The sequence below is a fragment of the Arachis ipaensis genome, chromosome B03 (assembly GCF_000816755.2).
Source record: "Arachis ipaensis cultivar K30076 chromosome B03, Araip1.1, whole genome shotgun sequence".
Lineage (NCBI taxonomy): Eukaryota > Viridiplantae > Streptophyta > Magnoliopsida > Fabales > Fabaceae > Arachis > Arachis ipaensis.
In genome coordinates, this window is record NC_029787.2 from 33,912,259 (window position 1) to 33,928,600 (window position 16,342).

Sequence of the window (16,342 nt, forward strand, 5' to 3'; positions counted from 1 at the left end):
ACAAAATGTAGCATAAAGCGGGTTAATTCAAAGATTAGGAAGAAATTTTGAATCAAACAGTTTCAATATGAACATCATTAGAAAAAATAGTACAACAATTTAGACAACTTCAATTTGAAATAGAGGGAATTAGTTTATCTTTTTCAAAAGAAAATATTTAAATCCAACATTTTCCAAAAGTACTAGCTCTTGTTTGCTAGTTCTTTTGAAAAGTAGTTTGATTTTTCAACTCTATTCCTCTATCCATATGCATTCTTGTTTGACCTTAAGTGCATATGCTGGTTTAAGATCCTTGTTGCATCTATCTTCCTCTGTTTGAGTTCTTCTTGATTCACGTGTTCCTTGATGTAGCCTTGAACTTGTCTTAATGTGCCGTGACTTTTGACTCCGGGTTCCGAGTTCATTCTTAGAGGACTTGTTGATTCAGTTTTCCTCTTATTTGACAGTGATTACAGCTAATTTTGAGATTTTTATAAAAATTGCGGTTGGCTAGATATACACTTATCTATATGTGAAACTTTGAAGATTTCTTACACAGTTTAACAACTACTTATCTTAACACATCGCCTGTACTTTTACTAGTTTACGGAACTGCACTTACTTTAAAAGTAAATTGATTTTCTAGTAATTTCACTATAGTTCCAATGCACATCTTCATTTGATTATGTATTTGGATATTTTTCAAAATTTTGAAAAGAAGGGATTTACTACTTTTGTCTCGGTTGAGTTTCGTTTGATAAGCTTTACTTAACTTATTTTGAATTGAGTTTGATTTAGCATGCTATATGGTTTATGCCATTGTTGTTCTTTTGAAAATGTTGGATTCATAGCTTTCTTCTTATGAATGGAATCGTTCCTTCTTAAGCTTTTCACCTCTATGAATGTCATACCTGATTATGTTTTTAACTAATCTTTTACATCTTGTGAAATTACCATTGATCTTGGTTTGTCCTCTCTTGTGAATCTCATCCGTATGTGAGTCAGTTTGATTCGTTTCAAATTAGTACATTGTTTATTCCCATATTTTCTCTACAAGAGTTTTTAGTTAAAGATTTACCTTTGAGAAATTACTAATGATTGAGTTGTCTTCTCCTATGACTTTTGTATTCTTTTTTTGAACAGTTGAAACGCTTTAGAATTTATCATGGGGGTTGAAGCTGGTTTTGCCTAAGTAAAGGAAACGGCTTTGAAAGGAGTAAATGATTACCTGACTCGGTTTGGCTTAGATCCTGTTTTATTACTCAAATCGGGAAGCCAATGTTTTAATGATTTTAAATGAATTTGGCGAAAATGAGTTATGTTATTCTCCCCTAAGGACTTGGGACACTGCCGAGAAACTTTTGTTACAAAAATTCCACTGTTGGATGGGTGATTTTAGTATTTATGGATGTACGTTATTGAACGAAAGAATTTTTGGGAGCGGTATTGCGGTTAAAGTTTTAAACAGGCTCATATTTTAGTATTAAATAATGTAAAAGTCGTCGTAATGTCCGAGCTATCAAAGGCGCGCAGCCGGAAGCGTGAGCTTTGGTAGTTAGGGTGTTACAACTAAACTATTGTGTAGAAGCATATTAGAAGTTTTACAGCGGATTGAAGGGGATCAGAATGTGCAAAGTTCTTAGCTTAATGACAATGTAACTTCATTGTTTAGCTTATAGATGTTTAGATGATATTATATTGTAAGCCATGTCCACCTGGTATAACGGTGTATTATTCTCCATTGTTTTTCCTTCACTTTGATTTCTGTTGCATTGCTGATAGAGTTGAGCATGCAAAATGTGCAGGAACTTTGTATTATGTTGTGGTTGTACTTTTCTAGTTTTCTGTAAAGAGAAATGTTGTAAAATTAGCTATAAAAGATGTTATGTGACGATTGTACAAGATTTCTAAATTCAAAATCACGTTTATATTTATTAAATGATGATTCTTGAATATTTGCAAATTACTGTATTCGACTATTTGTTTAAAAATGACCAACTAGAAACATATAAGAAAAGTAATAAATAAATTTAATAATGATTAAAATTACATGAGTGGATCTAATTATTCGGTAAAATAGTTAACTGCATATGTTCAAGTATTTAAACTTTGAGAAGCCTAAACATGTTTTTTTAACTATTTATATTAAGATGGATCGCCAAAGGCATTCTAATATATTGCTTTCCATAATATCCAGTCACAATCAGTTTTCGAGTTGAAGGACTTCGTGAAAAAGCTGAACTCATTGCCAGAAATCACTGTAAGAACTTGTTCATTTTGACATTGACTTCATTAACTAGATTCTTAGAGTTATCAAAACACAATATGCTTGAAATTATTTTTTCAGAGACACATAAATCTCGCTTAGCATCTGACAACATTCACATCAAAGCCTTCATTTCTGGGGCAGCTTGATATGGAACATACAATTGTTGAGTCTCAGAGTTATGACATGTGAGTTGATGTTGCATGCAGACGTCCTTAAAGTATTTGGATGGCATTTTATTGTCAATTAATCTGGTCAATGTTTGGAGTTTGCTAACTGGTGATGCATTGTGCTTTAGAGATTTCTGCTTGTACATAGCTTATGTTTTTAAGATGTGAAACTTTAGTTGCTAATTTATGCAGATGCTTTGACTATATTGAAGAGTTGATCCACAAGCAGGAGCCTTTGACGACGGTCCTGCGCCTTCTAATCCTATTTTCCGTTACTAATTCTGGGTTGCCAAAGAAGCATTTTGACTACTTAAGGCAAGCTTGAATGACCATGGATCTTTTCTTCTTTTACTTTCCTTTTCTTACTCTATAGAAACTAGGTTACTTGTAATATTTCTCCATTCTTGCTTGTCTGCATTATACCAAGAAATCTTATTTTGTGGTACTCATTGTTGTCCCATATGTTTGTAACTTCCATTTTTAGGAGAGAACTACTACATAGCTATCGATTTGAGCACATAACAACCCTAAATAATTTAGAGAAAGCTGGGCTCTTTAAAAAGCAGGTATCATGAACTAGTTGTTTACTTGCAAGCTCAAATGGGTCTTTGGGATTTTTTAATTTTTTTTTTATTATATTTGTGGACATATTTTTAACTAATGCTCATTTTGCATTTGATCCTCTTAGGAGTCAAGGAGCAACCGGTTTACCATAAAACGTGCTCTGCAGCTTGTGGTTGAAGACACTGATACAGCCAAGTAATTTTCTTCTAGATAATGTGATGCTTGGACACCTTTATTGTGTTTTTCCAATTTTGATTAGGAGGTTGATGCATGTTAGTGTAAAAGTGCTAGAAGCATTTTGACTCTTGCAACAATTGTCCCAGAAGTAATTGTCTTGCAAGTTGTTTTGACTTTACAATAACTACCCCTCAAGTCATGCATATAATGAGATGTGGTTTTGATTGGCAATGCAAAACATTTGACACCAATAGTATTTCAAAATTAATCTCTTTTGTTTAAGTTATACAGCCACAGATTAGAAAGTTATGGATTCTTCTTTAGAAATGTGTTAATGAGTATGTATACAACACAACTAAAATAATTTCTTTTCGCGGTGGGATTTGGGGTAGGGCGGTTGTTAGACATTATGAAATGGTAATAAATACAGAAATAAGCATCTCACTATCACCTCATTAAAGGTTAATTGTTGCAACATTGATGTTTCCAGAGTACGTGCTCTTTTTTTAATTTAATTATTTATTTATTTATTTATTACTACTTATTTTTAATTGCTCATCTTTTGTGGCTGCACCACAAGTATTCCTCTGTTATATTCACTTCTCAGTAGCAATTACTGATGGTGTTAATGTTTCAATTTGTCTTAGTGTATATAGTACATGGTATTTCTTGCAAAATCCTTCATGGGATTCATTTACATCATCATTACTTTATTAATAAAATGCTGTTTTGCAATTATCTACATGTTGCACTCTTGTATCCCTACTAATTTTTAAGTGATTTCCCTCCCATTACAGCTTCAATGATATCTCTTATGTCTTCTCTGGATATGCACCACTTAGCATTCGTCTGATCCAGCATGCCATTCGATCTGGATGGTAAGTTTGAAATTTCAATACTAAAGACCCTCTTCATAGCTATTATTGAGCATGGAAATTAATTATTTATCTAACATGATCATATATAAAATTTAAAGACAAAAGTTTATAGAGCTGTAAGTTTCATTTATAAGCAAGGTTCCAATGATGTTATTGTTATTATTAGTACATACTACTTTATAGTTGTGCTCTCTGTTGAGTTCCAATATTGTTCAATTTCTTAACTTATTTCAAATTGGAAGACTATATTGTATTATTATAAATAGCAATTTCCATGCTAATCAAATTATCTTAGCCTTTAGTTCCAAATTTTCATTTAAACACAATACATTTATTCAAAAAGATAATTTGATTGTGAGCTTAGTTTTAAAGCAACTCATGCAATATTAAATGTGATAATTGGTCTCTCAGGCGTCCTGTTGAAGAAATTTTGAAGCTGCTACCTGGACCTCACCTGGAAACAAAGAGGGTTAGTACTTATTAACTTTTCTAAATCATAATATCGGTGCATGCTATAATTGGCCAGCTGAAAATCTTATAACTGTTCCAGTAATATTTCACTTATCCTGTTCATATTAGTCACATCACTTGTATACTCCACTTACCTTAACCTCTCTTTCTATTTATAGTTAAAGTTTGGCTTGCTTGGTTGCTATTACGGGGTGCATTCTCAAATAGCCCATCATTTGACTCTTTATCAGGGGTTTCAACTGGCATAGCCAAGTATGGGTTTACATCAATCTCCATAAATGCAATGCTTGTGCATTGATTTGACACTGCTAAAACATTTAGCAATAATAATATAACTAATAAGGTTCAGATGGATCCTATCTTTTATTCATCCACAATTTATTATTTGTTAAGGGTATCACTTAGCAGCAGAGGTGAGCTTTACTACCTGGGAAAATAAACCCTAAATGCAAGAAAGAATTCAATCGCTTTTCTGCCATTTCCTTTGTTTTTAGTTTACTGAAAGAGATAGCAGTTGGAACTTGATGGTTCACATTTGAAATAGGAGTTTCAGAAATTGCAAAAGATTTTAGTCTTAAAGGAAGAAGTTTTATAACTTCTTTGATAACGTTTTTTTCCCTTCTGACCCGTTACATATTTCAGAGTACCTGATGGGAGGCGTGCCCTGGTGCTTGTTGTCTTTGTTGGAGGTGTTACCTTTGCAGAGATTTCTGCTCTTCGGTTTCTCTGTTCTCAGGTGTGGCAATCGTTTCTTTTTTCAAATTGCTTTTAACATGCTAACCAATACATTCTTCCTACTATTTAGATCCTGGTTTTGTAAACTTGGCTATTGATCTATAATGTAGCAGGTGAATGGACGTATTTGCTTAGTAAATTTGTGGCTTATCATGTCTTATCTTTTTGATGATGTGTACTAGAGGCATTATCTTTCTAGAATGGTGTATAGTGTGTCACATTAGGTGTGAATCTCTTCTTGTCATGAAATCGCTTGTTTCAAAAGGTTAAACTATTAGGTAGAGATACATAAATCGTCGCATCCAACACTTCTATTTGGTTCCTAAATCAAATTTATAATGTTGATTTTGCAGGAAGGCATGGCATATGATTTAATCATTGCAACGACAAAAATAGTCAATGGACAAACCTTGGTTGAGACATTTATGGAGAAGCTAGGTTGATCAACCGTTGCAGTTCTTTTTTTTTTCATTTTTTAAACTTTTATTTTTTATAAACTAAATTGTCTTTCCCGACTTAGGGGGCTGAGATTATGTTTGATGATGCCAAATGAAAGCTATATGCAGCCTAATCGAGTTCTTCTAGAGTGATGCCTAACCAATGTTTATTGATGTTGTAAAATAAGTGAGGCCTGGAATATGAGAGCTGTTTTTATTTAGTTCTACTATCGTATATTTGCCTACTCTTATCTGGTTCTTTAATAGAATCTTGGTGCCTCTTCCATGGCTTAAGATTTCTAGAGATAATAAAGGGTGATGAATTGTTAATTTAACTACATTTGAGAAGGAACCTTAATTTGTATTCAAAAAAGTTAAAAAAAGAGACCCTACCATTAGCAATGATTACAAGATTTTAATCCGAAGTTCGTTAATGAATTGGAGTCCACCCTTGGTGGCTGGCTTTACTTGCAGTTACACTTTCTGCTTTCTAGGATGTTATCATTTAACATTTCCAAAACACTCCCTTCGTGATGTTTAATCATTTTCGTTCCATCATTTGCCACGCTATTGTGGTACCTACAACGTGAAAGTGTCATGGTATATCTTTATAGTAAACATCTTAGTTTAAACATTCGTAATGATATATTTTGTACTCGCTTGTCAAAATATTTGTCTAAAGAACCAAAAAATACAGAAAATAAAAAATTGGTATTTCAAAATAACTATTTATTCCGAATAATTAGATCCACTCATGTAATTTTAATCATTATCAAATTTATTTATTACTTTTCTTATATGTTTCTCGTTGGTCATTTTTAAACAAATAGTCGAATACAGTAATTTGCAAATATTCAAGAATTATCATTTAATAGATATAAACGTGATTTTGAATTTAGAAATCTTGTACAATTGTCACATAACATCTTTTATAGCTAATTTTACAACATTTCTCTTTACAGAAAATTAGAAAAGTACAACCACAACATAATACAAAGTTCCTGCACATTTTGCATGCTCAACTCTATCAGCAATGTAACAGAAATCAAAGTGAAGGAAAAACAATGGAGAATAATACACCATTATACCAGGTGGACATGGCTTACAATACAATATCATCTAAACATCTATAAGCTAAATAATGAAGTTACATTGTCATTAAGCTAAGAACTTTGCACATTCTGATCCCCTTCAATCCGCTGTAAAACTTCTAATATGCTTCTACACAATAGTTTAGTACTTTTGGAAAATGTTGGATTTGTTTGGTTTGTTTGGTATTCTCATGTATTCCTTCAAATCCTTGCGAAATACCATCTTTGTCCAACTGTGAACTTGAGTATTCTTCCAATTTCTCGCATAAACCTTTCGTGCCGTTTGTCTTTCTCCTCTCATGTTTCGTATTCCTTATATGCGCTAGTTCTTAGGGACACGATTTGTGCGTACGGAAAGTGAATATGGTCAATCTATGAAGTTATAAGGAGTTGTGGAGTTTTGAGGCAATAAGAAGAAGTGATCATGCTTTATTAAGAGTTCTAAACGAACATTGTGCCTATTTAATTTTAGATTTTGAAATTTGGTTTGCATCAAATTACTTTTATCAACTTTTGCATCATCTAATATATTTTCTTCTATGTTTATGTGATATGATTTTCTTGGAACCTTTAAAATATTCAAAAAGGGAAGTAAATATAAATCTTTTCTTCAACTTATATCAATTTTCGAGGGCGAAAATTTTTGTAAGTTGGATAGAATGTAACATCCTGCATTTTTGAAAACATAATTATAAATAAATTGTGATTTTATTTTATTAAGTTTAAAACTTTATAATTTTAGAATTATTTTATTAGAAATAACTAAATAGATTCGGAGATAACTTTATTTTGAATCAATTAATATTCTTAAGTAATTTTATAACTTATTAGGAATGATTAAATTGATTTTTATAAATACTTTAAGTTTAAGTAAGTTAATATTTATGTACAATTTTTATTATAATTAGATATTTTGTAAATTAAAATTAAAGTTTCGGTAATAGAAAAATAATAAAAAGTTATATCATTTAGTTTGAATCATTAAATATTGAGTTTAAACTATATTTTATAAAAATGTGATTAATATGCTTATTTTTTTAATTTAAATTAGAAATAATTTATTCAACTTAGCAATATGTTGATAAATAATGTTCTTAAATATTTTTAAGAGAATATATTTGGTTTTAAAATTATTCTACCCTTCAATTTTATTAAAATATCTATTCATATTTATTCATATCTATGTCATGTCTCTCAACAACTCTTTCATAGATCTGAAAAGGCTAAGGTCCATATGAAGAAGGCGGATATCGGGAAATGATTTTGCCCTATGATTTCTACTTCTACTCTATTGTTGCCTGTTGGAGCGTTCTCTCAGTTCTGAGCATGGCGGCGATGAATAGCTTCTCTCTCTGATCTGATGATGAAAGAGGTGAAGATCTTCTATCAGAATATGCAGTAGGGTTTATATTGATTGATATCAGGTATGTTTGGGGTTAGTGAGCACCGAGGGCAGTAGGCTTCACTTCACAGGTAATCTATTTAGATTTGTAGTTGCTTCTGATATTGCTAATTCTACCTATTGCTGTATTGTATTTTGGTGTTCTGAGTGAGGTTTTTTTTTTTTATGTGGAAGTGAACAATGGATTGGAATAACTATTGAGTGATGTTTCGTTTTTTATCTATAATTTTTTTTTGTCTAAAGTCTTTGATATTCAATAATCTTGCTTTTTCAAAATAGGTATATACTTTAGAATAAATAATATAGACATCCCATAATATATCCTAAATCCAATATCTTAAAATCTAAACCTAACCCTAATCCTAAACCCTAATTATTAAACCCTAAATTATAAATTCATAAACCCCAAACACTAAAAGATAATTTCATGAATACATTGGCTTTCTAAATAAATAAAAATTCTTTAAAATCAATCATTATAGCATATTAAATCAAATATATATTTTGATTGATTTTATAAATAGTAATAACACTTCATCAATTACTTATCAATAATTGATATAACTACTTATGAATATGAACAAAAGTCACATTAAGAAACACTTCCTGATATACTTATCAATAACTGATACAACTACAACACTTGATAAACCAACTAATAATATAAAAGAAATATTAATAATACTACTTTCACTAACAACACAGAACCCTCAAGGAATAAGCAACCTTTGGGATACAATTGTAGCAGACTTGAGACACATCTCATAGGGCCATGAACTATAGTAAATGGTATTCCTTTTGTGAGTAATCATATTGACTTTGGATATTGAGACCACTATTGAAAGAGATAAATTTGTCCTCTTTGAACTATTAATCCTTTCGTGAACTCTGATTAGATCTTCACCAATAATAAAACTGGGGTTGCAATGAATTTTTCTTTGCCTATTCTCCATAAACTTTATCCAAGGAATAATATTGAAGGTTTCAATGTCAACCTTAGATAAAATGATGTGCCTATTCTCCTTTGCCTATTCTCCATAAACTTTAAACTCCTTTTTTTTACCTTCAAATATAAATCCTAGAAAAAAATTATACCCAATAAAATCTAAAATTTATTATTTCAAACTGTGTTTGGTTTCACAGACTCCAATGTAGCATATTGCTTGTTATTTTAAATTTATATCACTGTCAACACAATATACAATGTCTCATTGAAAATCTTTTTTTTATAGCATAAGCAAATATTGAATGAGCATAGGTTTACCTATGCTGGAAGGGATGATTTAACCCAACCTTTAATATATTTTGATTCTCTTTTGTCAACAGTTTTTTGTATTTGAATAAATATAATATTCTAATAAGATATATTTGCAGTAATTTATTATATATATATATATTTACAATCTATATATTTGGTTGCATGACCATCCTCTAAAGGTTATTATTTAAATGGCAATTGAGAATAATGAAAGTTGATATACCATTGTAAAATTCCTATAATACCCTTACTCATCTTTTTCTCAAACCAAACTTAACCCTAACTTCCTATATCACCAACACACACCCACCCCCAAATCAGAGAAGAGAAGCAAAGAGAGAAAACAGAGATTGAACGAGTGAATGTCGATACCTTAAATAGCTTCTTCGTGAATGACTTAGTAAAGGATATAGGGTACACTGATGTGCGCGAGCTTTACTGGCTTCAACCTGGGATGGAGTTGGATGGTGGGTTGAGGTTGCTTAGACGTGACATGGATGTGGTGACTATGTACGAAGCAGCGATTGCTAATGGGAGGAGAATTGAGGTGTTCACTGAGCATCCAGTTAACCTCCCTGAGTTTGCAGAAGAAACCAATGAACCTGAACCGGAGCTTGAGAATTTAAATGTTACGAAAACCCAAGTCAAGCGCAGAACCAAAGTGTGTGTTAGGAGACCCCCAACCCCAAAGAAGAAGCACAAGAGAGTGGTGAAGATTAAGGATCAAACCGAAGGAATGCCTGGACCGGATACCCAAACAAAGGATGATGCGGTGGACAAAGATGTTCATCCTACCACAACAAAGACACAACAACCAAAAGTAGGCAGTGAGGAACCAACTCTCCCCACACACTCACCAAAGGTAACCTTTGAAGAGCCACCAAGGATCATTCAGACCCCAGATGCACCCACCGAACCCAATTTGCCTCCACATGAGCCATTAGACAAGACTTCTCCAGAGACTCAACAACCACGTGTGTCAGTTGGAAGTGAAGAAACAGGGCACCCAAATCCAGTTTCTGCGGAGTCAGTGGCACCCACAGTTGATAAAGGGCCTGCGGATTCTAATGAGGTTTTCACACAATATATTCCACAACCTTGCAACGAACCAGAGTCTCAGGAGCAGAGCTTTCAACCTGAGAATGAAACACCTTGCGAAGATTCTCAACCTAGCAGTTCACAGCCTGAACCGTCTACAAACCCAGATGTGGGTGGTGGTAGTTCAAAGAAGCGAAAGAGACAATCAACAGTCAGGCCTCCTCCATCAGGGCAAACCTTCATCCCTAACCAGGATCCAACCAAGCATCCTTCAATCTTTATACCTGTGGAGGGTGATGATATGGCTGAGTCAAGTGCAGGGATGCATTGTTACGAGTCTGAAGAGCTGGATTCTGTTGCAAGTGATGATGAAGACAGTCAGCAAGCAGCATTTCCTCAAGCTAATCCCGATGCTCCAGTGAGGGACGTAAGGCTGGAGGTTGGGATGAAATTTGAGAATCTAGAGCATTTCAAGAAGGCAGTTAGGAAGTTCAACATCAACCTAGGGCGCAGCATATTCTTTCCTAGAGTTGATTCAACTAGGTGCAAAGCCATATGTTATGAGGAGGATTGCCCATGGCAGATATATTGTGCAAAACGGCCATTTCCATTAAGCTTCCAGGTGAAGACCTTTGTCAACGAACATACCTGCAGCAGAGTTAGTAAGAACAAATCTGCGGATGGTAAATGGGTTGTAGAAGAGCTTGAGGACAAGATCCGTGACCATCCAGACATGAGTCAAAGGCAGGCACATGATTTTTTCAAGAAGGAGTTTGATGTGATTGTGAATGAGAGGAAGATATACCGTGCAATGGTGAAGGCGAAAGAACTAATAGAAGGATCGGAGATAGCTCAGTATGCACTTCTTCGGGATTATGCTAATGAAATAATAAGGACCAATCCTGGCTCAACCGTGAGGATTAGCACTGATTATGTCGAAGGGACCGGGTATAAATTCAAACGGATTTACATATGCTTGCAAGGTTGTAAGAAGGGCTTTACCAATGGCTGCAGGCCTTTTATCGGGTTAGATGGTACCTTTCTAAAGGGATACTACCCTGGGCAGTTGTTGACTGCGATCGGTCACGATGCCAATAACCATATATACCCTATAGCCTATGCTGTGGTGGAGTGCGAATGCAAGGATAGTTGGAAGTGGTTTCTCGAACTTCTCCAAGAAGACTTAGGGGACGCAGCAATCAATGGAATCAACTTTATGTCAGACATGCAGAAGGTAATGGTATCAATTCTTATTATTCCTGTATGTGTTAATAATTACTGGTTTACATTATTTGTTAAACTGCTACTGCTGTCATACCATGAATGGAATTTCATTGGGGATAACATTTTTGTTGCTTTACTTTTCCCCACTAGGGCCTCATCCCTGCTATGCGTGAAGTAAACCCAGGAGCTCATCATAGATATTGTGCTATGCACATATGGCAGAACTTCAGAAAACAGTGGGGTGATACAGAGTTGAAGATGGCAATGTGGAGGTGTGCCAAGGCCACAACCACCCAAGAATTCAAAGCTGTATTGGATCGGATCAGACGGGTTAATCCACATGCTTGGGAGTATCTGAACAGGATCCCTCCAAGTCAATGGAGTAGGTCTGGATTTAGCGAATACCCAAAGTCGGACAATTATACAAACAACAACTGTGAATCCTTCAATTCTAGGATCAAGAAGATGAGAGGGAAGCCTATTATAACTATGCTGGAAGAGATAAGGGTTTACATGATGAGCATAATTGCTAGAAATAAGAAGGCATTGGTGGGATATAACGGAGTCCTCGCTCCGGTGCAACAGAGTAGGCTGGAAAAAGAAAAAAGGGAGAGCAATAAGTGGCAGCCGTTTCCCACTGGTGATGATCCTGGAAATGTGTATGAAGTTCAGTGCTTGCCACATAAGGTTATGGTAGACATAGGAAAGAGGACTTGCAGTTGCAGATTCTGGCAACTGACTGGCTTGCCATGCAGGCATGCATGTGCTGCCCTTGCATACCAGAATAGGCGACCAGAGGAGCATGCACACAACTGGCTTTCCATGGGGGCATATAACAACACATACCAGTTCGTCATCCAACCTGTTCCAAGTCAATAATACTGGGAGCATGTTGATCTACCCCTTGTACTGCCACCAGTATACAAGAAGCAGATTGGGAGGCCAAAATCGAAGAGAGACAAAAAGAATGACGCCCCAAAGGCACCCACCCCAGATCCACATAGGGCCCCCAGAAAGTATGGCCCCATCACCTGCAAGTATTGCCTAAAGGTAAATATTTCCTCATATGTTACATGACTTATGAATTCATGCCCCATGTTTTGATTCATGCCATATGTTACTGCAGACTGGACATAACAGTCGTAGCTGTTCCAAGAAAAAAGAGGCAATGGCTGGGAGTGCTGGGGGACAAACTTCAAGTGAACAGCCAGCTGCTGAGGATGACGAAGAGGAGGCGGCAAGACTGGAGGAGATGTTCTGGGAGGAAACTCTTGAAGCTGTTGAAGCAGCTGAAGCAGTAGCAACTCAGCCCCCTGTAAGTCTATTGATTTATTTTGCTATCCCATTATACAAGTTATAATTTATATGTCATTATGTCACTCATACGTTTGTATCTGAACAGGAGACCACCCCAGTTAGGCCACCCATTGCAAAAAGGCCACCAAAGAAGAGGAAGAATGTGAGGAGACCGCCACCAACTACTCAGCAACCACGACTTCCTCCACTTATTGTCAGCCCAACAAGACCAACTACTACTAGTCCACCACCTCCAGCCTCTGATGTGCCACCCACCGTAACACCTCAAACTATGCAAGCTGCCTCCCAGGGAACTACATCAAGGTTCATGGAGTTCATGCCAACTCCCACAGTTCGAGTATCAACCTCAAGGAGGTGGCCACAGCCAGCCTTCCGTCCACCAGCCAAAAAGGGGTCAACAACTGCACACTTGAAGGAGGGGTCAAGCGGAAGCAGCAACTCCACTCCAATTCCGTGAAGCAATAGTTTTATAAGTTATGTTTTTTGTGTAATCCTAGTAGCAGTTTATCGCACAATTGTTGGACATGTCAGAGACTATGCCTTATTTTGTTTACGCTTTGATAACTCTTAGCAGTATCTTGCACATTTGTGTAAGCCAGTTACTACATACTTATCAGGATATTATGCATGTCTTTGATGTTATTTTGGACCAGAAAGTAAACAACAATTGCAATTAGTACCAGCTAATTTTTGCATCTTACATAACTTATAAGGCTACCTCTGACATTACTTGGAAAACAATTGTGTACAAATGACATATTTAGAATCGATCATGGGTAGATTTGTCATGATCTTACACTAACAACTAACAAGGATCAAACCCTCCTAAGAATCAGATACACAGTGCACACAGCATTACAAGCAACAGCCATTGATATCATCATAAGCCAAAACCTAATTTTGCTAAACTCAGCTTCGAAGCTCCCTAATCTGGTGAGCATCTTCACTTGAGCCTCAGCCTCATCAACATCTTCCTGCATCCTTCTTTCCGACAGTTCTCTCCTCAAACCCTCACCCTCCCATTGCCCTTCGATTTCGTCTACCCATGCAAAGAAGTTGCAGTCCGAGTTCTATCCATGGCAAAAAACTAAAATCAGATGCACATTCAACTCCCACAAAATAGGGTGTACAACGGGTTACCTTCCAATTGGGACAATGGACGAACCACCTCCCAGGATTCATCGCCGTCCCGGACTGTAACAGCGTCACCCCCAACCCACAGAAACATCTGCCATTGAACTTCCTGTCCTGCGCCCGTTTTGAAATTGAGCTTCCAGACACACGACCACTGCCATTCGAAGGTGGAGTAAAGAGTCTTCGCCTCGACATTGGTATAATTTCGAAGATTATTGTGAATCTAGGGCTCGTGCTTTGGATGAAATAATGTTTGAATTTGGGAAATTTGGGAATTGAGGGTACATTATAACGGTCAGACATGTAAGCAATCCACGTGAGTAGCTCCCAAGCCATGTCACGCCGTGAAGTGCCACGTATGGAGTGTTACTGACGGAGTCAACGCCGGAATATGGATTGGTTAGTTTTGTCCCACGAAACTCATGATTGATGGATACATTTGGTAGTTTCCGTCTCTTGTGGGTAGATTTGTCAGTGTTTTCAACTTCCATGGGTATAAATGGTAGTTTACTCAAATAAAAAAGATAGAGTACAATAACGAATAATGATGTTTAATAGTTCATAAAAAATTAAAGAGTAAAAATGATGTATCATAGAAGAAAAAAAGTATGACCGAATGGAAGAGTAGCTAGTAAAGAGATAAGATCTTTTTCTAGAATATATAACTTTTAAAGTGAATAAATTATGCGAAATACAAAAATAAGTAAAATAAAAAAGAAAAGAATGAAATTTTGTTTTTTTTTATAAATAAATTGAAGAAATATTTTTCGATCATATAATTAACAGTGGACATATAACTATTAGACAATAAATTGAAAAAAATATTAATAGAAATATTAGATTTGATATTAAAACAAACAAATAAAGAAATATAAACAAAAATAAAAATTTAAAATTTAAAATCAAAATATTTAAAATAAAGTGACAAATAGTATCAATAAAGTCCTCCATGATAGCAGATGTGGACATATTACCTATAAATTAACCCCTATTATTAGGATAGAAGACCTTAATTCGAACTAATTTGTCTACATTTTTTTTTATTGTGGAGGACTTCGTTGGTATTTTTCAAGTTATTGCCACGTTAATGAAAAGTCATTATTTACAAAAAAAAATTAATTTCTTTTTTAATCTTAAATATTTGAGTAAAGTGACAAATAAACTTTGAAGATTTATACTTCTGACAAATTAATTTTTGAAAAAATACTCAGAGAGAATGAGAGAAGGAGAGAGCGGGAGAGAGTGTTTGAGGGTGAAACATGGTGAAGAAGATGGCCATGCCATCGAAAGAGATAAGGGGGAGAGTGTGGGAGGGTTTGCATCAGGTGTGAAGGAGGGATCAAGTAAGGGCGACCTTAGTTCCAGGGTGACTTCCAAGATTTCATTCCGTGACAAGGTTATTGGTTCTACGGTAGCCACAGGGATAAATCGGGCTGGTCTCTCCGAAATTGCCTGTGTTGGGAACCACCGGTAGGCAATGGTTTTAAAGTTAATTGTGATGCAAGCTTGTATATGGATTCAAATTTAGCGGGATTTGGGTGTATTATTAGAGATTCTAAGGGAGATTGGATCTCGGGCTGCTTTGGAAGCATTCCCCCTTGGTCTATAATCAGATGTGAATTATTTGCTGCTTGGAGGGGGCTGGTTTTAGCTTGGGATTGCGGTTTGAGGGATATTATATGTGAAACGGATTGCCTTGACATTCTGCCCATCATGCATGAGCTTACAAGTGGGTATTCATCTGAAGTAACAGATTTGGTTCTCAAGATTCAGGAACTTTTATCTCGTCCTTGGCTTGTTCACGTTGAATGGGTGTCCCGAGAAGCAAATAGAGCTGCGGATTGGATGGCTAAATATGGTGCCAAGAGTAACTCTAATCATGTTATTTGGTCTGAGCCTGGTGTTATTAAATAATTTAATATTTATCTCAATCAAATAAAATAAATAATTAATTATAATACTTTTAAAAATTATTAATCAAAATACATAAGACAAAAGATTAATACAAAGTAGAAAAATTATTTATTTATTTCACCCAAATTAAATAATTAATGTAATTAGTTATAGTTAATATGGTCCAACAAAATATTAAATAATTTAACATTTATCTCAATCGAATTAAATAAATATGAATTAATGTATTTAAATAAATTAAATAAAATAAATAAAAATTTTATCTTTAAAAAGATTTAAATTAGCTA

General features: G+C 35.0%; 2 protein-coding genes across 4 annotated transcripts; one reads left to right on the forward strand and one right to left on the reverse strand.

The window, feature by feature from the left end:
• On the forward strand, window positions 2,221–5,687 carry LOC107630170 (vacuolar protein-sorting-associated protein 33 homolog). Of its 3 annotated transcripts, XM_016333234.2 has the most exons (10): window positions 2,221–2,239; window positions 2,327–2,433; window positions 2,608–2,730; window positions 2,900–2,981; window positions 3,104–3,174; window positions 3,954–4,034; window positions 4,446–4,503; window positions 4,696–4,757; window positions 5,148–5,241; window positions 5,580–5,648. In XM_016333234.2, exons 2-10 carry the CDS (start codon window positions 2,396–2,398, stop codon window positions 5,583–5,585), a joined length of 615 nt encoding a protein of 204 aa, XP_016188720.1. In that variant the 5' UTR covers window positions 2,221–2,239; window positions 2,327–2,395; the 3' UTR covers window positions 5,586–5,648. The 3 variants fall into 3 exon arrangements, with proteins under 3 accessions (XP_016188720.1, XP_016188719.1, XP_020974356.1); XM_016333233.2 differs by lacking the exon at window positions 2,221–2,239 and having other exon boundaries at window positions 5,594–5,687; XM_021118697.1 differs by lacking the exons at window positions 2,221–2,239; window positions 5,580–5,648 and having other exon boundaries at window positions 4,696–4,848; window positions 5,148–5,235.
• Window positions 13,823–14,336, reverse strand: LOC107632867. The gene is made up of 2 exons (XM_016336508.1): window positions 14,148–14,336; window positions 13,823–14,077 (listed from the first exon to the last, which is right to left on the reverse strand). The coding sequence occupies exons 1-2, from the start codon at window positions 14,334–14,336 to the stop codon at window positions 13,823–13,825; spliced, it is 444 nt and encodes a 147-aa protein (XP_016191994.1).

Coding starts and splice junctions, on each gene's coding strand:
- LOC107632867 (XM_016336508.1), bottom strand. CDS start 14,336: ATGTCGAGGCGAAGACTCTTTACTCCACCTTCGAATGGCAGTGGTCGT. Junction 14,078..14,147: donor TCCATTGTCCCAATTGGAAG/GTAACCCGTTGT, acceptor TGCCATGGATAG/AACTCGGACTGCAACTTCTT.
- LOC107630170 (XM_016333233.2), top strand. CDS start 2,396: ATGGAACATACAATTGTTGAGTCTCAGAGTTATGACAT. Junction 2,731..2,899: donor AAGCATTTTGACTACTTAAG/GCAAGCTTGAAT, acceptor TTCCATTTTTAG/GAGAGAACTACTACATAGCT. Junction 3,175..3,953: donor GAAGACACTGATACAGCCAA/GTAATTTTCTTC, acceptor CTCCCATTACAG/CTTCAATGATATCTCTTATG.